Raw genomic sequence first — 24,450 nt, 5'->3', positions numbered from 1 at the left:
TGAGTAAAAGCATATTAAAATCTAAAAGCAATTCTGGCGAAAGAGAGTGTGATGGGGTTAACATCCACTTGACACAAACTATGTCATTTCAAGCCCAACACGGTTCAATTTTAATTAAATAATTCACTTGCGCGTAGGGGTTTTTAGCAATGGGAGGAAAGAGATTGGACAGATGACTCTACTCTTGTTACGTACAAGGCTGGGATTGAAACCATCCCACTTGACTCAATGACAGACCTTCTGATCTAAAGCGCATCCGAGTAATAATTTCATGTTTGACGGTATTAGTAAAAGCCGGTTTTTTTTTATCAAACTAGCAATATGTAAATATAAAGGTGATTGTAACCACTACATGCCAACTAATCTTACCTGTGGCTTCATCTGATAGATAAAATAACCCACGTTAAATATAGCTACTCAAATATTTTATACTTTATTTATAAATACAATGAGCCAATTTGGTACGTAACCAATCAAGAGCCGTAATCATATCATCTCTTAAAGCTGCTTATCGTCAATTTTGCGTAAAATTTCAATATATTGTTTTCTCTTCCAACTTAAAACTCCCTGAATGGCTTTTGAGGGACTGCGAATCCCTTGCAAACTACAATACTATGAAAATTGAATCTCTAAAAGGAATGTTAGTCCAAAAAAATGGTTCAATTCTGTTTAGAATTTACAAAGACGTGATGAGTAGATGATTTTAAACAAGGCAGCACCACCTATAAGTGTTGGGTAAACACTTTTAATGGGCGGCATTATAAAACTATTGTATCTTCGTTGCTTTTATTTTCTTAGTTAAAAGTTTCTTAGTTAAATAAATTTGAATACATTTTAGCACAAATCAAATCTGGTAAAATAAGATATTGTCCCAAAATTGCAAATGATGATGAGCAGCTTTAAAATATGTTTAGAAATTTTTTTTCGTTTAAATTTGAGTCAGTAATTGGAAAAAATCATGGTACATGAATACACGAAAATGAACATTTGCAGAAAATCTAAATATTGTATAGTTACGGCTTAAATGTAACCAATCTGCTATAGTCTGCTTATGGTTGTATCAACATATAAAAAATCGAAATCTGTCATTTGATGCGCAATTGTCCAAGGAACAAGCATGCAAAGTTTCATGTCGATCGTAGATGATTTAGGTGAGCCTCAGGCTTCTTACGAAGAGAGTCGCTCCCACGACCAACAACAAGATTGGGGGTCAGTTCCTGGTCAAAAATCACAAAACCCCTTATACACTGTGCAGCATACAAATTGAAATCGGCTAAATCTTTATATAAATTATGCTCTTACTTAGACTTTGTTTATTTCTTTGATTTTTGATTGTAAAACCTGTAATTTATACATGAACACCTACCTTTTCATCATGAGAGCTGAGTAATGTATCTAACCAGTTATATATATACCCAGATCCGTCATCATTTAAACCGTGTGTATCAAACATTCTACCACAACATAACACGGCTGTCATAGCTTTAACAGCACATAGTTCCTGCTCATTCCATACTTCTTCTTTAGCAGTCAATCTGTAGATAAATTACTGATAAGCTTGGAAGCACATAGCTCAATTTTTAAATGGAAAGCACAATTTTTAAAAAGAAAGCTCAATTTTTAAATAGAAAGCTTAATTTTTAAAAGCAAAATTTCAAAGCACAAATTTTAAAGGTGTTCTTAAAGAACATAAATAATTCAAATGAATGTGGCTTTATGGATACAAAATTCACAAAACTTGGACAGTAAAAGCATAAGTGGAGATGGAGAGGGGGGGGGGGCTCTGTATTAAAATAATTAATCATGTTTACCTCCTGTCTGTAGTTCCGAATGTATGACTAAAATGACCGCTCCAATTGGCAAACAGATGAAAGAGACTATATCTTAGTTCTCGTGACAACAGAGTTTTTCTCAAGTCCACTGAAAAGAGAAAGAAACATATGCAGTGAAAGGGAAAGAAACACTTTATGTTAATAAAATACTGAATTGTCTTTCTGTTTTAACCCCTTAAAACAAATAGGAGGATTGGGTGGGTGAATGGTTTAACACATGTGCCTTAGATCATAAGGTCTGTCATTGAGTCAACTGGTTTGATTCCCAGCCTAAAGGTGACTATAGGAGTAGGGTTGTGTGTTTAATCTGGTGGGTTTTCTTCCGGTTCACTGATTTCATTCCACTGCTAAAGACCTCTACCTATACACAAGCGAATTAGTGAAATAAAATTGAACAATATCTTACTTCCAAAATGACCTAGTTTGTGTTGAATGGATGTTAAACCCCATTTCTCTATCTCTTATACAAAAGGTTTCTGCCAACTGTTAAAGGAACAGTACCTTAAGAATAGAATGGGGGTTTAACATATCATCAATACTTTGGCCATTCGGACACTAACATTCTGTTTATTTTAATGCTGTGGTCACTTGTGTATGTGTGCATGGTGATGAATTTTGCAGGGACAGGTAGCGTTTCTGACTACTGGGTGTATAACAATTTGGATTACCCAAAATAAAGTTTACAAAAGTGTTTTATAAATGTACTTACATGGAGTGTTAGATATGAGATTTTGTATAAAACCACTGAAGTGTAATCGTATTTGTTGTAATATTGGTAAATCACGATCACTTTCCCCCTCGAGATATTGTCTTGCACCATCAATATAATCAACAAACATACTACTTAAACACCCATGTTCTTTATCTATTATACCAGTTTCACTGTAACATAAAAACATATTATACCAGTTTCACTATAACATAAAAACATATTATACCAGTTTCACTATAACATAAAAACATATTATAAAACATATTATACCAGTTTCACTATAACATAAAAACATTATTATACCAGTTTCACTACAACATAAAAACATATTATACCAGTTTCACTATAACATAAAAACATATTATACCAGTTTCACTATAACTTAAAAACATACCAGTTTCACTATAACATAGAAACATATGCAAGTTTCACTATAACATAAAAACATATGCCAGTTTCACTAAATAAATAACATAAAAACATATTAAACCAGCTTCACTATAATAAATAATTTTGTCAGGTACATTTAAAACCACTATTTCCAGGTCTGGCTAACTAATTCTTATTAAGAACTAGTGTGGTATTTGAATGACACCCATTCTTTATTGGTCCACACAAGTCACTCAAACTGTATTATTAGTTTGGCATAAATGACAGAAATGTTATAATATATCTCACCTTTGGGCAAATGTTTTATTTGCTGCAATAAGTTCAAATATATGAGCTAGATGTAGTCGTAATAAATCTCTCTTTCTTCTACGACGTAAATTATCTTGTTTTTTATCGATAGCATCTTTAATATATGGCAACAATTCTTCAGCCAACTCTCTACAAAAAACAATCATAATACACGTATATAGTAAATATGTTTTTAACAAACATTTAAGGAATCCAGTTTGAAATAAAATTTAATGTCAGACGCTTACATTACTAATTTGTAAAAGAAAATAGAGAGTTGAAAAGCTACAAATAAGGGAGAATCTTGTATGATAACACACTTGGATGATAATGATGCATTTGCAAAGTATTTTTCCTGTTATTTCGTTTGGATTTTATATTTTCTAAGGGAACATAAGTGTTTATTTTATTGTGTGGCTTTCGTTGTGATCCACTGGCTCATTAACAAGGATTTCTCAAGTTTGATTCTGGTGTTGCTATATTATTTGTTCTGTTGTGCAGCTATCTTGCAATGTCTATTATTAATGATACAAGTATAATTTTCGTCCACCTTATAAGCGTTTTACAAATTAGAGATGAAATTAGTAATATTTTAGTATTTAGTACTGATATTACTTTCTTGCATTATATAGCTGAAAATGTAAATAATTACTTCTTTTTACTTACTTGAATACAGCAGGATTACAATAACCTAGACCATTAACAACCATATCTTTCATATCAGAGTTTTCACATTTTAACAGTGGTACTAAAAGATGAAATAAGTTACTAGCTGTACTGTTGACAGCTGTTCGAGATTCAGTCTTCTCTGATGCTATACTTTCTGGTGAGGAATTTCTGAAAATAAAGTCAAATATTTGAACAATTTATAATATGTTAGATTGTACAAAACGAGAGTGAGAAATGGGGCTTGAGGTCCGCTTGACACAAACTAGGTCATTTTGGGACTAACATATGGTTCAATTTTATTTCAATAATTTGCCTGGGTGTAGGGGGCTTAAGCAGTGGGAGGAAAACTGAGATAGGCGACATTACTCTGTGTCACGTACAAGCAGGGAATCGAACCCATGCCACTTGACTCGATGACAGACCTTCTGATTCCACAAGTGTTATCCATTCGGCCACCCAACCCTCTTATACATTATAACATCTGAAGACGCTCGATAAAGAGCAGACAATTAACTGATGATTTAATGTTTATATGAATGAAGAAGTAAAAGTGATTGATTTATAGCTGGACGTATTTTTATATTTCTATGTAAATACTAACCCTAATTCTGGACTAGAACATCTATGAGGTATAACAGCACCTTGTTGTGCTATACTACAAGCCATTACAACATAATTCTGCCACAACTGCATATGGACATCTTTCTCTGTGGTTAATTTCTTACTACCTCGTAATATAGATGAGGCTCGATTATCGTTTGTTTGAGTACTGAAAAACAATCATGGCATAAGATTAGAAATCTATGAAATATATAGGATTTGTCATATATGAAATGAAATGGGGTTTAATATCCTACTGTTTTGCTCTAGGAGGGCTAATGAAGACGGACAGAGACACTACAGCCTACTCTTATATCGAATTCCAACAGCTAAGGGATCTTTTACGTGCACGTCAATGTGTACACAGGAACGACTATACAATGTCCCTTGCTAGGCCCTCTTTCTGCACCACTGACAAGGAGGAACCACAATGGAAAATCCTGATGAACTTTCTTGGCCAATGCAGTGATCAAACATAAGTCACTGTGGCTTCCCATTTGTTTTATAATTAGATGTACTGTAATATTATACATTAAAATAATCACAACTATTATATAGAAAAAAATGGCATAACCTAACATTGGACACCTCAAATAATGGAATAACCTAACATTGGACACATCTGATAATGGAATAACCTATTAACATTGGACATCTTTGATAATGGAATAACTTAACATTGGACATCACTTATCATGGAATAACCTAAAATTGGACATCTCTAATAATGGAATAACCTAACATTGGACATCACTGATAATATGGAATAACCTAACATTGGACATCACTGATAATATGGAATAACCTAACACTGGACATCACTGATAATGGAATAATCTAACATTGGATATATGTTAGTAACTTGTAAAACTAGCAGACATATTTTACCTTGGATCAACCAATGGAAATAAAGCCGTTAAACGTGTATAAACAATAGGCCAGGCGTGACCAATAGCAAGAGGACAGGAGGTCAAAGCAAAATCTTTTGAAACAATGGCTGCCACAAATCGTATCCATAAGTCAATTCTATGAAAACTGTAGTTGACTTGGTTTCCGTCTTGTGAGGATCCATCAGCGGTCGCCCATGTTGTAGCTGCCTTGTCCACAACCCACGATAAATCTATGTTACACAAGGTTAGATAGATTGACTGAAATAAAATGAAAATGATAGAAAGACAAATTAAATAACTTGTTCTATTATAGGTAAAAAAGACAATTTACTCTCAAAATACAATCCAAAACAATGTGTTTATTTCAATAATATTAAAACAAAATTTTGTTTATGTTTTTTATCCTAATGTATATAATAAAGATAAGGTCCATATCTCATTTTTCAGTGCTTTTATTGAAAATCAGTCTTATCTATTTTATTTCTAAGTCACTGATTTAATTTGATCCAAATAATTTCAAGCCAGGATAATATCTACTGTTGATATTTTAGTTTTGTTTTGTTAAGAGATGAGGCTACCCGAAAAATGCTTTCTGAAATTCTAAAGCTAGTGAATTGAAGATGGCACAAGTAGTTAGGAAATGTAATATACAAGGGAAACTAACATTAAAACAAAAGAAAAAAAAGTTGTTGCCAGGGTAACACATTATTTTGGAAAAAGTATGAAAAACGTAGGTACATCATATCTCTGATAATAATAAAGATAAATGTCTCATTTTCGGACTGCTTATCCTTTAATGATAACCCCAAAACCAGATAGAGATTATTTTTTTTTTTAATTTTTATAGTTTCTTGGAAAATGGTGTTTAAAACATTTGCCTCACCACAATATTTTGTTTTTGGAGAAATATTTTGATAACTTTTGAAATATTAATGATAATTCAAATTGCATTCTGTCTGATTCTGTAGTAGATATTAGATTATATATCCTGCAAATTTGGCGAAGATATCTTAATTGGTTACAGAGATATAGTGTACCTACATTTTTCATAATTTTTCCCCAAAAATGTGTTACCCTTCTCCCTTGTTAATTACATTTCCTAACTACTTGTACTATTTTCAATTCAATAGCTTTAACATTTCAGAATAAAGATTTTGGATAGCCTCCCCCTTTAAATAATCACTATAGGTATATTTCAGTGTGGATTAAACTATGAACAATTCGATTCGAAAAAATGCACGATCTGGTTTGGCAAGTTTAAAAATTTCAAAAAAATGATCTGAAATCAATTAATAAATATTTTGAATTTTCTTCTGTATGATATAAAAGATTAATAGAACACAATTTTTATGGGAAACAATCACTGGTTTATTCTAAAAGCACGACGTTTCGACAAGGATCCTCTTATCGTTATCAAGCACAATGACATTTCATCAACTTCAGATGAATATATAAGAGTGGACATGGTGAAACCATATAATAAGATAAAATAACAATAACAATAAAGATAAAGGATTAAACAAATTAGACATAGGATAAGTAGGGTAGTTAATTAGACAATCAACAACAAATGGAAAACATTTAGCTAATTATGAAGACCATCAAAGGGAGCCGTTGGATGCTGTTATGTTGTTTCAATGAGGTAATAGGGATGAAACCATTTACTAAGATATGGATAACACTTATAATAAATTAATGTAGGCATTGCATAGTCCATTAACAGAAGGCTAAATAAACAAGATAGGTGATAATATGTATGGTAGATGAGCAAGTGGTTATGACAATGAAAAAATTAAGAGTGTGAAAGCTCAAAAAAGAAATGACAAATGAAGTTAATAGCCTAATAAGTTAAACAGTCCAGAAAAAAGCCATAGGTTGGAAACATATTGTAATAAATGGGGTGATAAAGGGGGGGGGACCATTTAACTTACTATTACATACATACTAATAGTATGTGAACGCTCAAAAAGAAATGACAAATGTAGTTAATAGCCTAATAAATTAAACAGTCCAGAAAAGGGCCATAGGTTGGAAACATATTGTAATAAATGGGGTGATAAAGGGGGGGGGGGACCATTTAACTTACTAATACATACATACTAATAGTAAGAAAGCAAGTACACACTGCCAATTCTCTCAGACTAACTAAACAGTTAAAGTTTGTGATTAATGGGTTGTAACTTAAGTTGAATTGTTCATTTTGATGACCTGATCGTATGCCCTTGAAATATGCAGCCCCGCGTCCCTGTTTAGTTGGGGTGAATAGCGCCTAATGTTAATCGCTTCTAGGATTTTCCTTGTTTTTCTATTCAGTTGGTTGGTTGTTAATATCTGCACCCCATTCCAATCGACTTTGTGCTGCGGGTGGTTCTGTAAGTGCTCCGCTACGGCCGAGTTGTTGGTGGCAGTTTTGGACCGGTGTTCTGATATTCGCTTATCTAGTGGACGTTTAGTTTCGCCAATATATGAAAAATCACACGAACAATTCACTTTGTATACAACTCCTTTAGGCTGAACAGGTAGGGTTGGTTTTTGTTTGCCATTAGCTTTAAGTATCTGTTTCAGGGTTGTGGGAACAGAGAAAGTAGTGTCGATGTTGTACTTCTTAAGTAAATTACTCACTTGATATGTTAGGTTGCCGTGAAATGGCAAGGTTACTCTAATCATCTCTTTTGGTGTTTTTTGTTGACTTCTGTTGATGTTTTTGGATATTTCATTAATTTGCTTATTGACTAGTGATGGAGGGTAATGGTTCAAGTTGCAAAATACATGGCGTAGATGTTCCAATTCTCCCTGCAGGTATTCAGGTTCACAAATGCTAATGGCTCTTCGTGTTTGGGTGGATATCAGAGCTTTTTTGATGTAGTGGGGGTGGCTTGAGTTGAAATTAATGTACTGATCAGTGTGAGTTGGTTTTCGATATATTTTTGTTTTTAATTGATTATTTACCTTAACAACTTGTACATCTAAAAATGGTAGAGTGTCATCTATCTCGGTCTCAATGGTGAATTTGATACTGGGGTGCTGTTTATTGAGGTGATCTAAAAGAGACATTGGTTCATCATTTTCATCCAGAACCACAAAAGTATCATCAACCTTGCGCAGCCATGTAATAGGAGTAATGGGTGAGGTACTAAGGGCACGTTCTTCAAATTGAGTCATAAAAATTTCAGAAATTAAAGGTGAAAGGGGGCTGCCCATCGGTAAGCCCCTGACTTGCTTGTAAAGGTCATCTCCCCAGGTAAAGTATGTGGAATCAAGGCACATGGTGGTCAATTCAAGGATGCTATCTGTGGATAATTTTGTTTCCAGGGGGACTTCGAGGTCGTTGATTCTGGAGCGGAGAGCTTCAATAGCTTCTTGACGAGGTACATTGGTGAAAAGATCTACTACATCGTATGACACTATTCTTCCAGGGCGGCTTATTTCTCTTATTATCCTGCAGAATCTACCAGAGTCTTGGATGAAGGAGGTAGAGGATGTTCCTAAGTGGGCGAGAAGCTTAGATAGGTGTTTGGCAACATTGTAAAAAACAGAGTCCCTAGAACAAACTAATAATCTAGCCTTAATTGGGTTCTTATGCGTTTTGATAGTGGCTCGGGCGTATGGAGGACGTGGGTGGTTAGGTTTTAACTGGTAGGAAAGATCTTTGGTTATCTGTTGAGAGTCGCACAGTTCTTTTAATTTGTCATTTAAATGTTTTTCTAATGTTGTTGTTGGATTTTTTCGTATCTTTCTATAGGTAGTAGTGTCTTTAAGTAGTTGGTCAACAGTGGAGTTGTAGTCATCAGAGTTCATGATTACAGTGGATTTTCCTTTATCGGCTGGTATAATTACTATGGACTTGTCTTCCTTCAGTTCTTGTATAGCCCTGGTTTCACCTTTGGAAATGTTGTAGCAGTTCTTCTTAGTAGTTGATTTCATTATTAGGTTAGCTATCTGGTGGCGAAGGAACTCTACTTTACCGCCTGGGGCTAGTTGACATAAACCTTTCTCTATGTTGGCGATGAAAACATCATGTTTTCTGGGTGCCCAGGATGGTGCAAACTTTAAACCCTTTGAAAGTAAGTTGATTTGATCATCTGTCAGTTCTTTGCTGCTAAGATTAACTACTGTCTTGGTAAGAAAATCTGTCTTGAGTTGGGTTGTGTCTAATTTCTTGGTAGTAGGATTACTCTTTATGAGCTCATCAAACTTTTTCTGATGACGTTGTTTAATACTCCCTTCAATGGCTTGGTTGGCGGAGGTCTGCGCCTTGCGGATGGAGATAAAGTCTTCGTTTGTAACTAGGTTGTTGAGTTCCTGGTGTAACTCTTCTATTTGTCCCAATAGTCGGTATTTGGTGTTCCTATGATGCTGTATTCTTTCACGTATTAGGGATTTACTGGCTTGTAGAAGTATTTTATCGGCTGCATTGGAATTTACTGGACCCTTTAGTTTTAACCCTTGTGGCACAATGTCACCGTCTCTGCATCTCATGAGAAAAGTTAAATTATTACTCACTCTTATATATTTATCTTCAAGTTTACTGATCTGACGAACACACTTAACTGCCACATCCCCATATTGACGTTGTACATAATCTTTAAGTGGCATTTAGCGATTGGAAAACACATTAATAGAACACAATTTTTACAATGTTGCCAAACACCTATCTAAGCTTCTCGCCCACTTAGGAACATCCTCTACCTCCTTCATCCAAGACTCTGGTAGATTCTGCAGGATAATAAGAGAAATAAGCCGCCCTGGAAGAATAGTGTCATACGATGTAGTAGATCTTTTCACCAATGTACCTCGTCAAGAAGCTATTGAAGCTCTCCGCTCCAGAATCAACGACCTCGAAGTCCCCCTGGAAACAAAATTATCCACAGATAGCATCCTTGAATTGACCACCATGTGCCTTGATTCCACATACTTTACCTGGGGAGATGACCTTTACAAGCAAGTCAGGGGCTTACCGATGGGCAGCCCCCTTTCACCTTTAATTTCTGAAATTTTTATGACTCAATTTGAAGAACGTGCCCTTAGTACCTCACCCATTACTCCTATTACATGGCTGCGCAAGGTTGATGATACTTTTGTGGTTCTGGATGAAAATGATGAACCAATGTCTCTTTTAGATCACCTCAATAAACAGCACCCCAGTATCAAATTCACCATTGAGACCGAGATAGATGACACTCTACCATTTTTAGATGTACAAGTTGTTAAGGTAAATAATCAATTAAAAACAAAAATATATCGAAAACCAACTCACACTGATCAGTACATTAATTTCAACTCAAGCCACCCCCACTACATCAAAAAAGCTCTGATATCCACCCTAACACGAAGAGCCATTAGCATTTGTGAACCTGAATACCTGCAGGGAGAATTGGAACATCTACGCCATGTATTTTGCAACTTGAACCATTACCCTCCATCACTAGTCAATAAGCAAATTAATGAAATATCCAAAAACATCAACAGAAGTCAACAAAAAACACCAAAAGAGATGATTAGAGTAACCTTGCCATTTCACGGCAACCTAACATATCAAGTGAGTAATTTACTTAAGAAGTACAACATCGACACTACTTTCTCTGTTCCCACAACCCTGAAACAGATACTTAAAGCTAATGGCAAACAAAAACCAACCCTACCTGTTCAGCCTAAAGGAGTTGTATACAAAGTGAATTGTTCGTGTGATTTTTCATATATTGGCGAAACTAAACGTCCACTAGATAAGCGAATATCAGAACACCGGTCCAAAACTGCCACCAACAACTCGGCCGTAGCGGAGCACTTACAGAACCACCCGCAGCACAAAGTCGATTGGAATGGGGTGCAGATATTAACAACCAACCAACTGAATAGAAAAACAAGGAAAATCCTAGAAGCGATTAACATTAGGCGCTATTCACCCCAACTAAACAGGGACGCGGGCTGCATATTTCAAGGGCATACGATCAGGTCATCAAAATGAACAATTCAACTTAAGTTACAACCCATTAATCACAAACTTTAACTGTTTAGTTAGTCTGAGAGAATTGGCAGTGTGTACTTGCTTTCTTACTATTAGTATGTATGTATTAGTAAGTTAAATGGTCCCCCCCCCCCCCTTTATCACCCCATTTATTACAATATGTTTCCAACCTATGGCCCTTTTCTGGACTGTTTAATTTATTAGGCTATTAACTACATTTGTCATTTCTTTTTGAGCGTTCACATACTATTAGTATGTATGTAATAGTAAGTTAAATGGTCCCCCCCCCCTTTATCACCCCATTTATTACAATATGTTTCCAACCTATGGCTTTTTTCTGGACTGTTTAACTTATTAGGCTATTAACTTCATTTGTCATTTCTTTTTTGAGCTTTCACACTCTTAATTTTTTCATTGTCATAACCACTTGCTCATCTACCATACATATTATCACCTATCTTGTTTATTTAGCCTTCTGTTAATGGACTATGCAATGCCTACATTAATTTATTATAAGTGTTATCCATATCTTAGTAAATGGTTTCATCCCTATTACCTCATTGAAACAACATAACAGCATCCAACGGCTCCCTTTGATGGTCTTCATAATTAGCTAAATGTTTTCCATTTGTTGTTGATTGTCTAATTAACTACCCTACTTATCCTATGTCTAATTTGTTTAATCCTTTATCTTTATTGTTATTGTTATTTTATCTTATTATATGGTTTCACCATGTCCACTCTTATATATTCATCTGAAGTTGATGAAATGTCATTGTGCTTGATAACGATAAGAGGATACTTGTCGAAACGTCGTGCTTTTAGAATAAACCAGTGATTGTTTCCCATAAAAATTGTGTTCTATTAATGTGTTTTCCAATCGCTAAATGCCACTTAAAGATTAGATATAAAAGATGTTGAGTGAATGTTTTACCTTTTCAGCTGGAGGTAGATACTGATGTAAACGTTCTAGTATAGTTGGACAAGCTCTATCTATAGCATCTAATAAACATGGATTATACACCTGTAATAATAATATATTAATACATATTCACACTTCTATATTAATTTTTATTCACATACGTTTCTAAATACATGTGTACATATTAAAATTTACACGATAATCAGTTATAAACACAACACTCATTATCTAATCTAGACAGAAATGAAATGAAATGGGGTTTAACGTCCTACTGTTCTGTTCCTAAACTGGGCTAATGAAGACGGGCATACGCCATACAATGTGCAATGAGGGAAATTTTGCCTGGGCAGCGGCACTACGGCCTACTCTTATATCGAATTCCAACTGCCAAGGGATCTTTTACATGCAGGCCAATGTGTACATGGGACCTCAGTTTTTCGTCCCATCCACACTAATCTAGACAGACCCTTTAAACTACACAACAGTAGAAACTCAATGGTTTTCTATGATTCTCAACGAATTTGAACAGTTTTCCAACAATGGTTTGAAACTAAACATTAAATACAGAAACGCCTGCAGAAGAAAGAGAGAGGAATGGGGTTTAACGTCCACTCAACATAAACAAGGTCATTTAGGGATTAACACATGCTTCAATTTTATTTCAATAATTCGCTTCTGCATAGGGGTATTTAGCAGTGGGAGGAAACCGGAGGACCCGGAGAAAACCCACAAGGTTGGAAGGCGATCCTACTCGTACAACAGGGGAATCGAAACCCTGTCAGTTGACTCAATGACAGACCTTATGATACAGCGCGCACATGCTAACAATTCGGCCATTCAACCCCCTACTCCTGCTGAAACAACACAATTATATGATACCCAAGTTTCAGTGATACTAGTCTCTATAGATGTACCTGGGTTGCGCTGTATGAATTGAATATATTTCGAACTTCCTTCAACAAAATGACAGCCAATTTTCTTGTCATCATACGACAGCTGCACATCATAACTAGTGCCAAACCTTCCACTTCATGTAGTACGTCTAAACTAACAATCTGATTGGTTGGTTGTACTGTATCACCTGATCTATCCTGTAACTATGCAAAATAAAGATATTTCATCATAACCTCAGCACCATGAAATAAAATGTATATGTATAAAAAAAACCTCCAATATCTATTCTTACAAAATTTGTTTAATTGTATCCATCAAAATTTTCTTAATATCATATCTTTCAAAATTTGTTTAATTATAACCTTTAAAATTTGTTTAATTGTATCCTTCAAAATCTGTTTAATTGTAACCTTCAGATATTCTAATTTTAATTTTTTTTTGGGGGGGGGGGGGGGGGATGAATAAATGGTCTTACATCCTGAATTTACAAAGTTATCTATTGAAAAGATTCAATATTTAAAATTAAGTAATCTCACCAAAGTTAAAAATGTTAGATATCAAGAAATATTTTAGAAAACAGAAATTTGCCTGCTATTAATATTCCATGCATTGATGCAAATTGTGATAATTTTTTGGTAAAAAAAAAGGCTAGCAACTTACCTTATTGGATTGTGCATCTTTTGATGTAGTATTACTATTGTTACTATTATTATTATTATTATTATTAGATTTCCACTGCACTAATAACTGCATCAACATTCGTAAAGCACCATCTAACAACTGAGTATTATTATCAGAGATATCTTTCATAACAAATTGAATGAAACCTAGAAAAAAAATACATTCCGTAATCAGTATTTCTAACAATTTACTGCATAGAAAATGTGCAGAGTAGGACTGAGGGTTCTTATTTCTGACATATTTATCATTATTGACTGCCAGTTCTTAGATTAGACATGAATTTGTCTTTCTCATAAGTACGACAATTTTAGCATTATCTTCATTTTGAGAAAAACATTCTTGTAATTTCAATTTCCAATTTGTACAACACAGAAATTTCAAGCTTCATTTGTCACCAGTGTCATTAATTTTCTTAGACGCCACAGTTAGCTTGGTGCTAACTCACTAATTAGGATTTCCCCGAACAGGTCCTTTGGATAATATGAAAAACAGAGAATGTGTGCGGAATTGTAAATAATAAGTAGGCCATAGCCTAACTGCTCATCTAAGATCAGACCGGTTGGTACAGAAAAGATAGAGGTGGAAATCCATTATGTCATCGCATTTCATAAATTTGTTAATTTCTATTTATTATGTAGCTATAATTACCATGTAAAACATATTCTTTCCATAAATAAGATTCAGACATCAGATTCTGTAGAGCTTGAAATGCCAACCTATAAAATATACATAATTACTGTAATCAGTGAAAGAATCTTACAATCTTAAGCTATCCCATATCTTTAGGGGAAATAAATGTTAAAAATACATCTGTTCAGTTTTTATTTCAATGCAATCAATAATATGGGTCATTTCAAACTTTTTGGGGACTAGACACTGTAACCCAGGTATCGTTCAATCTTGTGTATCTAGCACTAATTTCTTTCACATTCGTTTAATATCAAATCTTTGTTTAAAAATTCGTAAAAATCGTTTTAAAATCACCAAAAATCATCTAATTTGTACATGTGTCCAGTTTAAAGCAGACTGATTAATTTTGATAATGAGTGTCCAATTTACAAGTATTTAATTTCCTGATCACTGTTCAAAAATTAATCATTATACATAATTAATCAATTGGGTTGTTTATTTTTTAACAATGATAGAGAAATTAAACACTTATAAATTGGACACCCATTATCAAAATTGAAAGGTCAGCTTTAAATTGGACAAATTAAACGATTTATGGTGATTTTAAACAGTTTTTACAAATTTTTAAACAAAGATTGGATATTAAACGAATGTGAAAGAAATTAGTGCTCGATACACAAGATTAAACGATACCTGGGTTACAAGACCTGATGTCTATTCCATTGTTGGTTTTAAATTATTTCACTGACTGTAATATATGTAACATGGTGACAGTTAAGTTTTCAACAAAATTCAACAGAATACTATGAAATATTTTTAGATTCTTTATTAAAATGTAAAACAATAAACTTAAGTGTGTGTAAATAATGGGGCCTTAAAGAAAGAGAGAGAGAAATGGGGTTTAACCTCCACTCAACACAAACTAGGTCATTTCGGAACTAACATATGGTTCAATTTTATTTCAATAATTCGCTTGCGCGTAGGGGTCTTTAGCAGTGGGAGGAAACCGGAGGACCCGGAGAAAACCCACAAGGTTGGACATGCGACCCTACTCCTTGTCACGTACAACCGGCCTTAAGGAAAAAAAATACATACCACAAACATACCAAAATTAACAGAACTGTATATAAATGACATCCAGACTTACCCTTTTAGTTCTTCATCTATATGTACTGTAAGTCTGGTTAATAGTTCTACTAGTTCCCCATTATTCATACCTTCTGGTACCAGACGAGGTATGGCTGCTATACATGTACGGAATAAATCTATCTTCGGTTTTCTATCACCACTGGAAATAATACCAGAATTTGATTAGTTCGTTGACTAGGGCGATATTCAAAGATCTTTATTATTTCAGCAGAAACAAGATGTTAAAGATGCATTATGTAAGAGCTAAATCTGTCTATTGCAGATCTTTCTTTTGGCCTCAAATGTCATATAAATTATTATTTAGTAGACATTTATTAACACGACAAGCCCATAATCAACTCTCTAGATCATCGGATGGCTCTGATTTTAAGTAGATTACAACACAGCAACCATTTAAGAGACAAACGATAACATACACAATCGAGACTTGATTGTCAAGTACAAATAATAAACAATCTATTCCTACATTTTGTCAAAACTGCAAACACACATAACTTTGCACAGAATAAAGTAATTTGATTTAAATTTTGAATATGATAATTTTCATTATCTATTTTTGAATTAATATAGCAAGAACGACTAGCTCTTTATCTAAATCTTACATGCATCTTTAAAGACAGCGAAGACATTTAAAGACATTGAGATTAAGGTCTCATCAACACAACAATACTTTGTTCATATTGAGACATGGTCTTGCAAATTGTGTGCTATCAGGTAGGAAGTTTTTTCCTATTACTCTTTGTTTGTAGAAACAAATTTAAGGAAATGAAATGAAATGAAATGATATGGGGTTTAATGTCCTATTGTTTTGCTCCGAACTGGGCTAATGATATGAGGGAAATTTTGCCCGGACAGCGCCACTACGGCCTACTCTTATATCGAATTCCAACTGTCAAGGGATCTTTTACGTGCATGCCAATGTGTACACGGGACCTTGGTTTTTCGTCTCATCAGAATGACTAGACAGCGTCCTGCATCACTGACAAGGGGAAACCACGCTGGAAAATCTGGATGAACTTTCTTGGCCAATGCAGGGATCGAACACCCGACCTCCAGGCTAGCGAGCCAGCATCTTACCCACTTAGCCACTGTGACAAATTTAAGGATCCTTTCCACTCACCAGTTAGCTGTGTTAAATTTTACATAAACAAAAAAAATATGTGAAATGATCTAATCCAGGACAGGTTTAGGGCAGTAACTGAGGAGATAAAATGATCAGTTGATAAAGAGTTACTGCCCAAATTAATCTTTTATATTTTGAATACAGTCTTGTCAATTCATTCTTGGGAGTTAATTAGAGCGGATGATTTGCTTTGTTTAAAAAAAATACTAACATAATCACTTCATCTGGTTCTTTATTAGCATTTTCAGCTTTAGTCATTAATAATGGACGTCCAACTTGAAGATCTAGAGCTCGCAACATAGCATCAAATGTTTTTAATATATGAGGGAACCAGGGTTGTACACCAATCTGTTTAGCTGTGGCTTCTGTTAACATCTTGTTGAGAAACGTGCGTTTAACACGAACAGTACTACCAGAAGGTAAAGTAGATGATGATTGCGGCATGGGTGGATCACCATCTCTCTGTTGTAGACTATCAGCTATAACTAGAAACGCTCTTAATCCAATACTCATTCTCTGTTATTAAAAAAACAAAATTTACTGTTTAGAAATAAACCCAACATTTCTATGGAAAACCATCACTGTCACAACAGTTTTATGGAAAACAATTACTGTCACAACAGTTTTATGGAAAACAATAATTCACTTGGGTGTAGGGGTCTTTAGCTGTGGGAGGAAACCAAGGGCACAGAGAAAACCCAAGAGGTTGGACAGGCGACCCTACTCCTTGTCACATACAACCTGGGAATCGAAACCATGCCAGTTGACTCAATGACAGACCTTATGATAGCCTTACAACGAAATGAACAATCCCTGGAAGTTTGAAACAAATCTTACAACAGCAGGTATCACAATCACAAGAAAAGCTAGACAGATCAACAAATAAAATGTAGCTGTATTAAAATTTGATATGTTCTGGGTAAAAACCTTACCTCTGGTGTAAGAGAGAATTTCACTGGTTTTCCAACACACAGTAAATCAAATATAATATCCTTCATAGCAAACTCTAATCTCTCCTGAAATATAATAAATAGTTCAACACTAACTTGAAAGATTAACCCATTGAACCACAGCTCAAGCTCAGTGAAAGTTCTTGTCTGTAGGGAAAGAGAGTGGGGGCAGCTATTGGGGAAATTAGCCTACTCTTATTTTGATTCCTTACAGCCAGGGGATGTTTAATGTGCAGGAACTTGGCTATTCAGAAAGCCTGAATGACCAGACACTTTTCCATGCCAGGTCCTCTGGCCTGAACCACTGACATGGGGAAATCAGACTGGAAAGTCCTGAAGAACACAACTGGATTGAACCCAGTAAGCAAGTCAGCAAGTAGTGCCCTTGTACATATAAACTTATCAAATAGCAATAGAGAGATAGCGTTTAACGACCACGACACAAACTACGTCATTTTTGAACTAACAATAACATAGGGTACAACTTTATTTCAATAATTCACATAGAGGTCTTTAGTGGTGGAGGAAACTGGAGGATTCCAGGAAAACCCACAAGGTTAGACAGCCGACCTTACTCTTTGGTGCATACAAGTGTGGTATGGAAACCCCGCCACTTGACTCAATGACAGACCTTTTCATCTAAAGAGGGTTTTAGAATAATAAGTAATGACTTACCTTAGCAATAAATTGTATAATTTTAACAAATATATTTAATGGTGTATCTTTTGGTGTAACTATTTTCGAACCTTTTGGAAACAAACTGTTGACAATACTCTGTAATCTACTGGCAGTCGCTGTATTACTTTCACATTTAATTCTTACCATATATACCCTAAAAAAAAACAATCAACAATCAATATAAACTTCATTGTAAGACAAGTACAATAGTACTATATGGACCAGGAAAGAAGCATAACAACTTCACCTCCATATTGGAATTGTGGAATACTGTCATATAGAGCCTACTCTGTTACTAAACCAACTTATTCATATTATCAAGGAATAGTGGTCTGAAGCCTTCTTGAGTTTTTTGTGCTAATTGAGGTACTTCCCTTTATTAAAGAAAGGCTTTTATCCTACAGGGAATTCTGGTATAGAATGAAATGAAAGATGGTTAGTTGATCTTTAGCCACACTGCTTGTTTTAAACAACCCTGGCCATCTTGTGGCCTATACACCCCAATACCACATGTTGGAGATGCCAAACTCCCATTTCTAGTATCTAGAGAACTAGTTTTCAGGTGGTATTTCTGATTTGATGCCGAGAATTGACGTGTGATGTGAGGAACACATTTTTGAGATTCAGACACTGTTGTGCACATTCTCCCGTCATTCCACAGATTTATTCTGAGGACTACAAATTCAAAATATGTCAATCGATGCACAATTATCCAAGGAACAAGATTCATGTTGGTTGAACTTGGGTTCACAGGGACCTAGACTTTTTTCAAAGGAAACCACACTGGAAATTCCAGGGAATTTTCTCAGTCAACACGGAGATCGAACTCCTGACCTCCTGTTTATAGTGAGCTCCCGCCTTATCCACTGAGCCACATTGCGGCTCACAATATATAAATACCTGTAGAAAGAAACATTTCTCAATAATAAGGAAACTATTTCTATTACAAATTTTACATATACTGTATTGCAGTATTCTGAATTCTTTTCAATTTGTTAAACGAGATGTTGCATTAATAGATACTCACCATAGTAATCTGTAGAGAGATTCTAAAGCAATACGGGACATTTTAGCATCTTTATTTTTAAGTTGTGAGAGACAGGAAGTGAGAAAATATGGCCAGTTATTTAAAAAGAATGTCTTATGACTGACACATAACAGACAGGTAACCAATGGAAACAAATGCTGAAAGAGATTAACAAAATAAAAAGATTAAGAAATATCACAATTTTGCCCCAATAATAATGAAATGAAATGGGGTTTAACATATTACTCTTAATTTGAATTCCAACTCTTAAGGGTTCTTTTATGTGTACACAGAACCTTGGTCTTTCATTCCATCCAAACAACTATGTAAGAGGTAACCATGCTGGAAAATCCCTGGGAGCTTTTTCGGCGAAAACCAATCTCGCCTCTAGGCAACTCTTGATCATGCAGCATTTGATTACAATTAAGGTTCCTTGCAATCTTCAATTTCAATATTCGTCAGAGATCATGTATAACAAATAGTAGCTACGACACAGATAATGTTATTACCAAACACTGAAGTGGCAGGTTCTCATGGGTATTCCAACAGTTGTTCCCATATAATATGGCTAACATGTCATGAAGATGAGCTATGATATACTAAAGTTTAACTTACTGAAGTATGTTTTCTCTTTGTTGTCATATCAACAGTAGTAGAATACAATAACTCAACAAAATTCTTTAATACTGGTACATTTACTTCATTTTTAGCTGTCTGTTCATATAAATAAATCAAATAAATAACATACATATAAAAAAATAGAAATACTGAAAATAAATGAGCTAAATATTTGTAATTATTAAGATTTGTATATTGGAAAACTGCGAAGTTGTTCATATTCGTGCAGAGAACACAGTGCCATCATGTTATGTACATGGTTCCAGTATATAATACTATTTAATGACAGGTGTCTTGTGGAGACATACATGGATTTAAGTTGATGACCAATACCAATAAAAGGCAAACAATAAGACATATTGAATCAACTGATAAAGATAATAAGAGAGAGAAATAGGGTAAAATGTCCACTCAACACAAACTTATTTTGAGACTAACATATGGCACAATCGTATTTCAATAATGTGCTTGTGCGTAAGGGTCATTAGCAGTGGGAGGAAACCGAAAAACCCGGAGAAAGAGAGAGAGAAGTGTGGTTACTGTCCACTTGGCAGAAACTAGGTCATTTTGGGACTAACATATGGCTCAATTTTATTTTGATAATTCGCTTGTGCGTAGGTGTTTTTAGCAGTGGCGGGAAACCTTATGATCTAAAGAGCACATTCGACCGCCCAATACCCCCCCCCACCCAAGTCATACAAAGAAACTTACAGCTGAAACTGGTAATAATATTTCTACAAACAATCCAGCTAAAGCATGTTTTATTTCTCGGTCTTTCACGTCTAGAAAATATACACCTAATTCATGTAGAAACGCTACATTGGCTTCAAACTCTTCTATAGGATGTAGCTGAAAAAATATAGAAAAATGACTGTATATTTATAAATTCCTTCATTAGTTATTTCTTTACTAGTAATACACAGCTTCAAAATTTGGAAACTATTAATATTTATTAAAAATGGATGTGCGCACTGCCACAAGCAAAGCTAAAAAACTTGGTAAAAATTTCAATATGATCAGATCATAACTAAAGCCTATAGAGGCTAACGAGATTTGGTAACACTGGAGAATAACTTTATTAGACGTTATAATAGAAAATTGCTGAAAGTCAACAGAGTTTTCGTTTCAATAGAATATTGTAAGAAAGGGACATAATTTTAGAGGTGATTGAAAGAAAAATGTCGAAAACTCATATCAATTACAAATAAGATATTCGGAATATTATTAATACATACCTTTACACGGAAGAACTTGAGTCCCATCAATAAACTGATGATGGCCTGAGCTGTATATGGCGTTTGATCTCGTAGTTTTAATTCACGTAATTCATTCATAAACGTCTTTCTTATAGCTTGAAATCTACACAATAGAACAATTAAAATAAGCACAATTCTAAGAAAAAAAAAAAAGCATCAGGTCAATGTCACTTGATCTTCATTTACCAAAAATAATGCTAATAAGGTAGCACTGTGGACTTTGCTGTAAGCCATTAAAACACAGAGCCTAATTTGTTTCATTTTTTATAGTTCAAAATTTTGTTACGGGGAGGTTTTGGCGAGCAGTCCCTGGAATTTTGGCTATCCCACTAGAAACATCAGCACTAATTAACTGGTTAATCAAATATTTGATGCCATAGGGTCAAAAGCCACTCATATGACCCCTGACGCGACCTCCCAATAGAACTTCAATCAAATCTATCCCCAAACACAGCAACATGACAGCCCTTCCTTTAATCAAGGGCCTTCCCTAAAAATTTGGACAGTGATTTAAGGTATTAAAACGGTGAAAGTATTATTCGTCTCAAAACAATATTGTTTACATTATATCCGTATTGACAGTTGATAGCCTTGTTTGTCACACAATTAGTTTTTCTGCAATATTTTGCTATGCACTGGTTAATTGGGCATAATAAAATTGTGAGTCATGACGTAACGTTATGTAAACATATTTGGTATTGTTATGCAGTTAGATATTGGTTGTTAATCGGATTATGGACCAGTCATAATTTAGAACAAGAATTTGCTTTCTTTACAGCAGTGAGTAGTTGGATTAGCTTAATCAAACGAAACACTGCAAGGAGTATGATGTAAATGGTATACCTCCATCTTTATGTTTTGTGAAATCTAACTGATGGGCCTGTTTTATTTCCAAATGAATCCAAGCAGGGAGATTATCTTGCATTGATTATATTGATTTTGTTTTCTTAATTAAATGTTTAATAATCAATCTGAGTACATAAAGGTCTGGATTAGGCAGTGAGAAATTTGATATTTTCCCCCAAATGCAATTGACGCAGTTACTCTAATTCTGGGAAACATTTTCCAGTAAAATTGGTAATGAATAAAGATGATTTAAAATCAGATAACAATAAATGATCAGGAAAGATACCTTGAAGTGGCCAGGATTCCAATAACTTCAGCATATAAATCAGCTATTATATTGATATTAGCAGAATTAGGATTTGTTTGATTACTGAAAAATACAAAAGTATTCTTAAGAAAAAAATAGTCAGTCATATTTATTACATAGATAATTACAAGGAATTATTTGAAGTTTTCTTCCTCAAGTTGATCGACTGCTATTAAGATTTGTCTAATCTGGTTTGTGGGGACTAACATATGGTTCAATTTTATTTCAATAATTACCATAAACCATTCGCATAGGGGTCATTACATGTGGGAGGAAACAGGAGGACCCGGCAACACTAAATCGAAACTACGCCACTTGATTCAATGACAAGACCTTCTGATCTAACACACATTAGTTAAACCATTCGGTCACCCAATCTCGCTAATCTGGTTTGGATTCTGTAGTTCAAAGATGGATAATAACAGAATCTATCAACAATTTGATCAGACAGATTTACACGTCATTTTCTATTGTAAATTGTTCAACTTACGAGTCTCTGGATCGGAAATGTTTAAAAGCTGTACTGATAATATAGTTGATCATATCATCATGACCTGGATGGTAAGAATTCTGAAAATACAACATAACATTTTATCTTTAAATTCATAACTAAATCAGTGCTTCCCTTTTCCTCAAAATGTGTTGATATGTAGTGTGGTCTTCCTTCACTTACTACTAAAGGCAAACTAAACCGTCTCTACAAATAAACATGTTGTCTTACCTTTGTTAGGACTTCTATAAGAACCAAACAGTTGACAAACTCCACAGCCAGCTAAATAATTAGAAACATAATTATTTATGATACTCAGTCAATCTTCAGAAACATACAATATCATTTAGGTAATAAATATTTAACATGCAAAAGGTTAAAGTATAAAAGGTTAAAGTATATGTTGATAATCCATATCCTAATGATAACAAAATCTTAAATACGAAAAGCAGAATTATAAATATTGCATTGTATGTAACATATCTCTGTTTTTCAAAATCTAACACAATAATCACTGACTGTCGATTTAATCATTAAATACTGCACCAAATACAAACGTAAATAAATGTAGCACCAGTAAATTTATTACAACTTTTATATGAAGTTATTCTAAAATTTATAGTTCAAACTTTATATTATGTTAGTGAATAAAGAAGGTACTTACATCTCTTCTTTCACAAAGAAAATCTTTACTTCTGTAACAAAAAACAGAAATAACCAAATAACATGTAGATGAATATAAGAGATTTGGTACATTACTACCTTTTCGAAAACCAAAATTTGTCGTTCATGTGACCAATGAAATGGGGTTTAACATACTTTTCTGAACCAACAAGGCTTTTGAAGACAGGAATACACCATACAATGTGCTATAAGAGAAATTTAGCCCGATAGTGGTATTTCCAATACTTTTCCAACTGCTAAGGGTTCTTTTATGTGCACACCAATAAATGCGTACTGGGGACCTTGGTTTCTTGTATCATCCTGACTGGATGCATTTCCTTGCCAGGTCCTCTGCTAATACTAGAATCAAACCAGGGATCTAGAGTGATCCAGAGCTCACAACTTGACAATTAAATAATAGCAAAAGAGCTGATTTATAATGCTTCCCACTCTCTAAAGCTTGAAAGGAGTATGAAATAATAATGTTGTATTTTATTTAACAAATTCATAAGTGAGGGGACTGACTTCATATTCAGGGGTATGTTCAGAGCGAAATGTATGAATATTAGCAGAAATGTGATATTGATATGAAAGATGTTGTACTTACCCTTTACTTCTATGTCTATGTCGAGATTCAAACATTGGACTATCATCGTATCGTAATTGTCTCTCGTACCATAAAAACAATGATTTTAATATAGATGGTAAACTATGTTCTGCTACACAACCCATTACATTTAATATCTGTAATATAAGTTACACTCTCACATGACATAGTCTTGTGGTTTGTATATTAAAAATTAAAGTTATTTCTAACTAATTTCTTTTTTTTTATGTAAACTGTTAGGTCTAAATATCAAGGCCAATTTC

The 24,450-nt window shown here is 34.3% G+C and overlaps 1 protein-coding gene across 1 annotated transcript in view; it reads right to left on the bottom strand.

The window, feature by feature from the left end:
- The window catches only part of LOC126829329 (protein furry), a 52,949-nt gene that overhangs the window by 23,400 nt on the left and 5,099 nt on the right, over nucleotides 1-24,450 (bottom strand). The window contains exons 4-27 of the mRNA XM_050559123.2: nucleotides 24,188-24,324; nucleotides 23,582-23,612; nucleotides 23,149-23,199; nucleotides 22,918-22,997; nucleotides 22,407-22,490; nucleotides 21,254-21,377; nucleotides 20,730-20,867; nucleotides 20,016-20,114; nucleotides 19,401-19,558; nucleotides 18,371-18,527; nucleotides 17,678-17,761; nucleotides 16,957-17,261; nucleotides 15,621-15,761; nucleotides 14,492-14,559; nucleotides 13,823-13,989; nucleotides 13,183-13,365; nucleotides 12,281-12,370; nucleotides 5,380-5,639; nucleotides 4,493-4,660; nucleotides 3,889-4,059; nucleotides 3,223-3,372; nucleotides 2,542-2,714; nucleotides 1,812-1,920; nucleotides 1,367-1,535 (exon numbers count right to left, since the gene is read on the bottom strand). Coding sequence (XP_050415080.2) covers nucleotides 1,367-1,535; nucleotides 1,812-1,920; nucleotides 2,542-2,714; nucleotides 3,223-3,372; nucleotides 3,889-4,059; nucleotides 4,493-4,660; nucleotides 5,380-5,639; nucleotides 12,281-12,370; nucleotides 13,183-13,365; nucleotides 13,823-13,989; nucleotides 14,492-14,559; nucleotides 15,621-15,761; nucleotides 16,957-17,261; nucleotides 17,678-17,761; nucleotides 18,371-18,527; nucleotides 19,401-19,558; nucleotides 20,016-20,114; nucleotides 20,730-20,867; nucleotides 21,254-21,377; nucleotides 22,407-22,490; nucleotides 22,918-22,997; nucleotides 23,149-23,199; nucleotides 23,582-23,612; nucleotides 24,188-24,324 — 3,297 coding nt within the window. The remainder of the gene's footprint in view (nucleotides 1-1,366; nucleotides 1,536-1,811; nucleotides 1,921-2,541; nucleotides 2,715-3,222; nucleotides 3,373-3,888; nucleotides 4,060-4,492; nucleotides 4,661-5,379; nucleotides 5,640-12,280; nucleotides 12,371-13,182; nucleotides 13,366-13,822; nucleotides 13,990-14,491; nucleotides 14,560-15,620; nucleotides 15,762-16,956; nucleotides 17,262-17,677; nucleotides 17,762-18,370; nucleotides 18,528-19,400; nucleotides 19,559-20,015; nucleotides 20,115-20,729; nucleotides 20,868-21,253; nucleotides 21,378-22,406; nucleotides 22,491-22,917; nucleotides 22,998-23,148; nucleotides 23,200-23,581; nucleotides 23,613-24,187; nucleotides 24,325-24,450) is intronic.

Source organism: Patella vulgata, chromosome 8 (genome assembly GCF_932274485.2).
Source record: "Patella vulgata chromosome 8, xgPatVulg1.2, whole genome shotgun sequence".
Classification (NCBI taxonomy): domain Eukaryota; kingdom Metazoa; phylum Mollusca; class Gastropoda; family Patellidae; genus Patella; species Patella vulgata.
The sequence above is the reverse complement of the archived record's forward strand: the minus strand, read 5'-3'. Positions and strand labels throughout refer to the sequence as shown.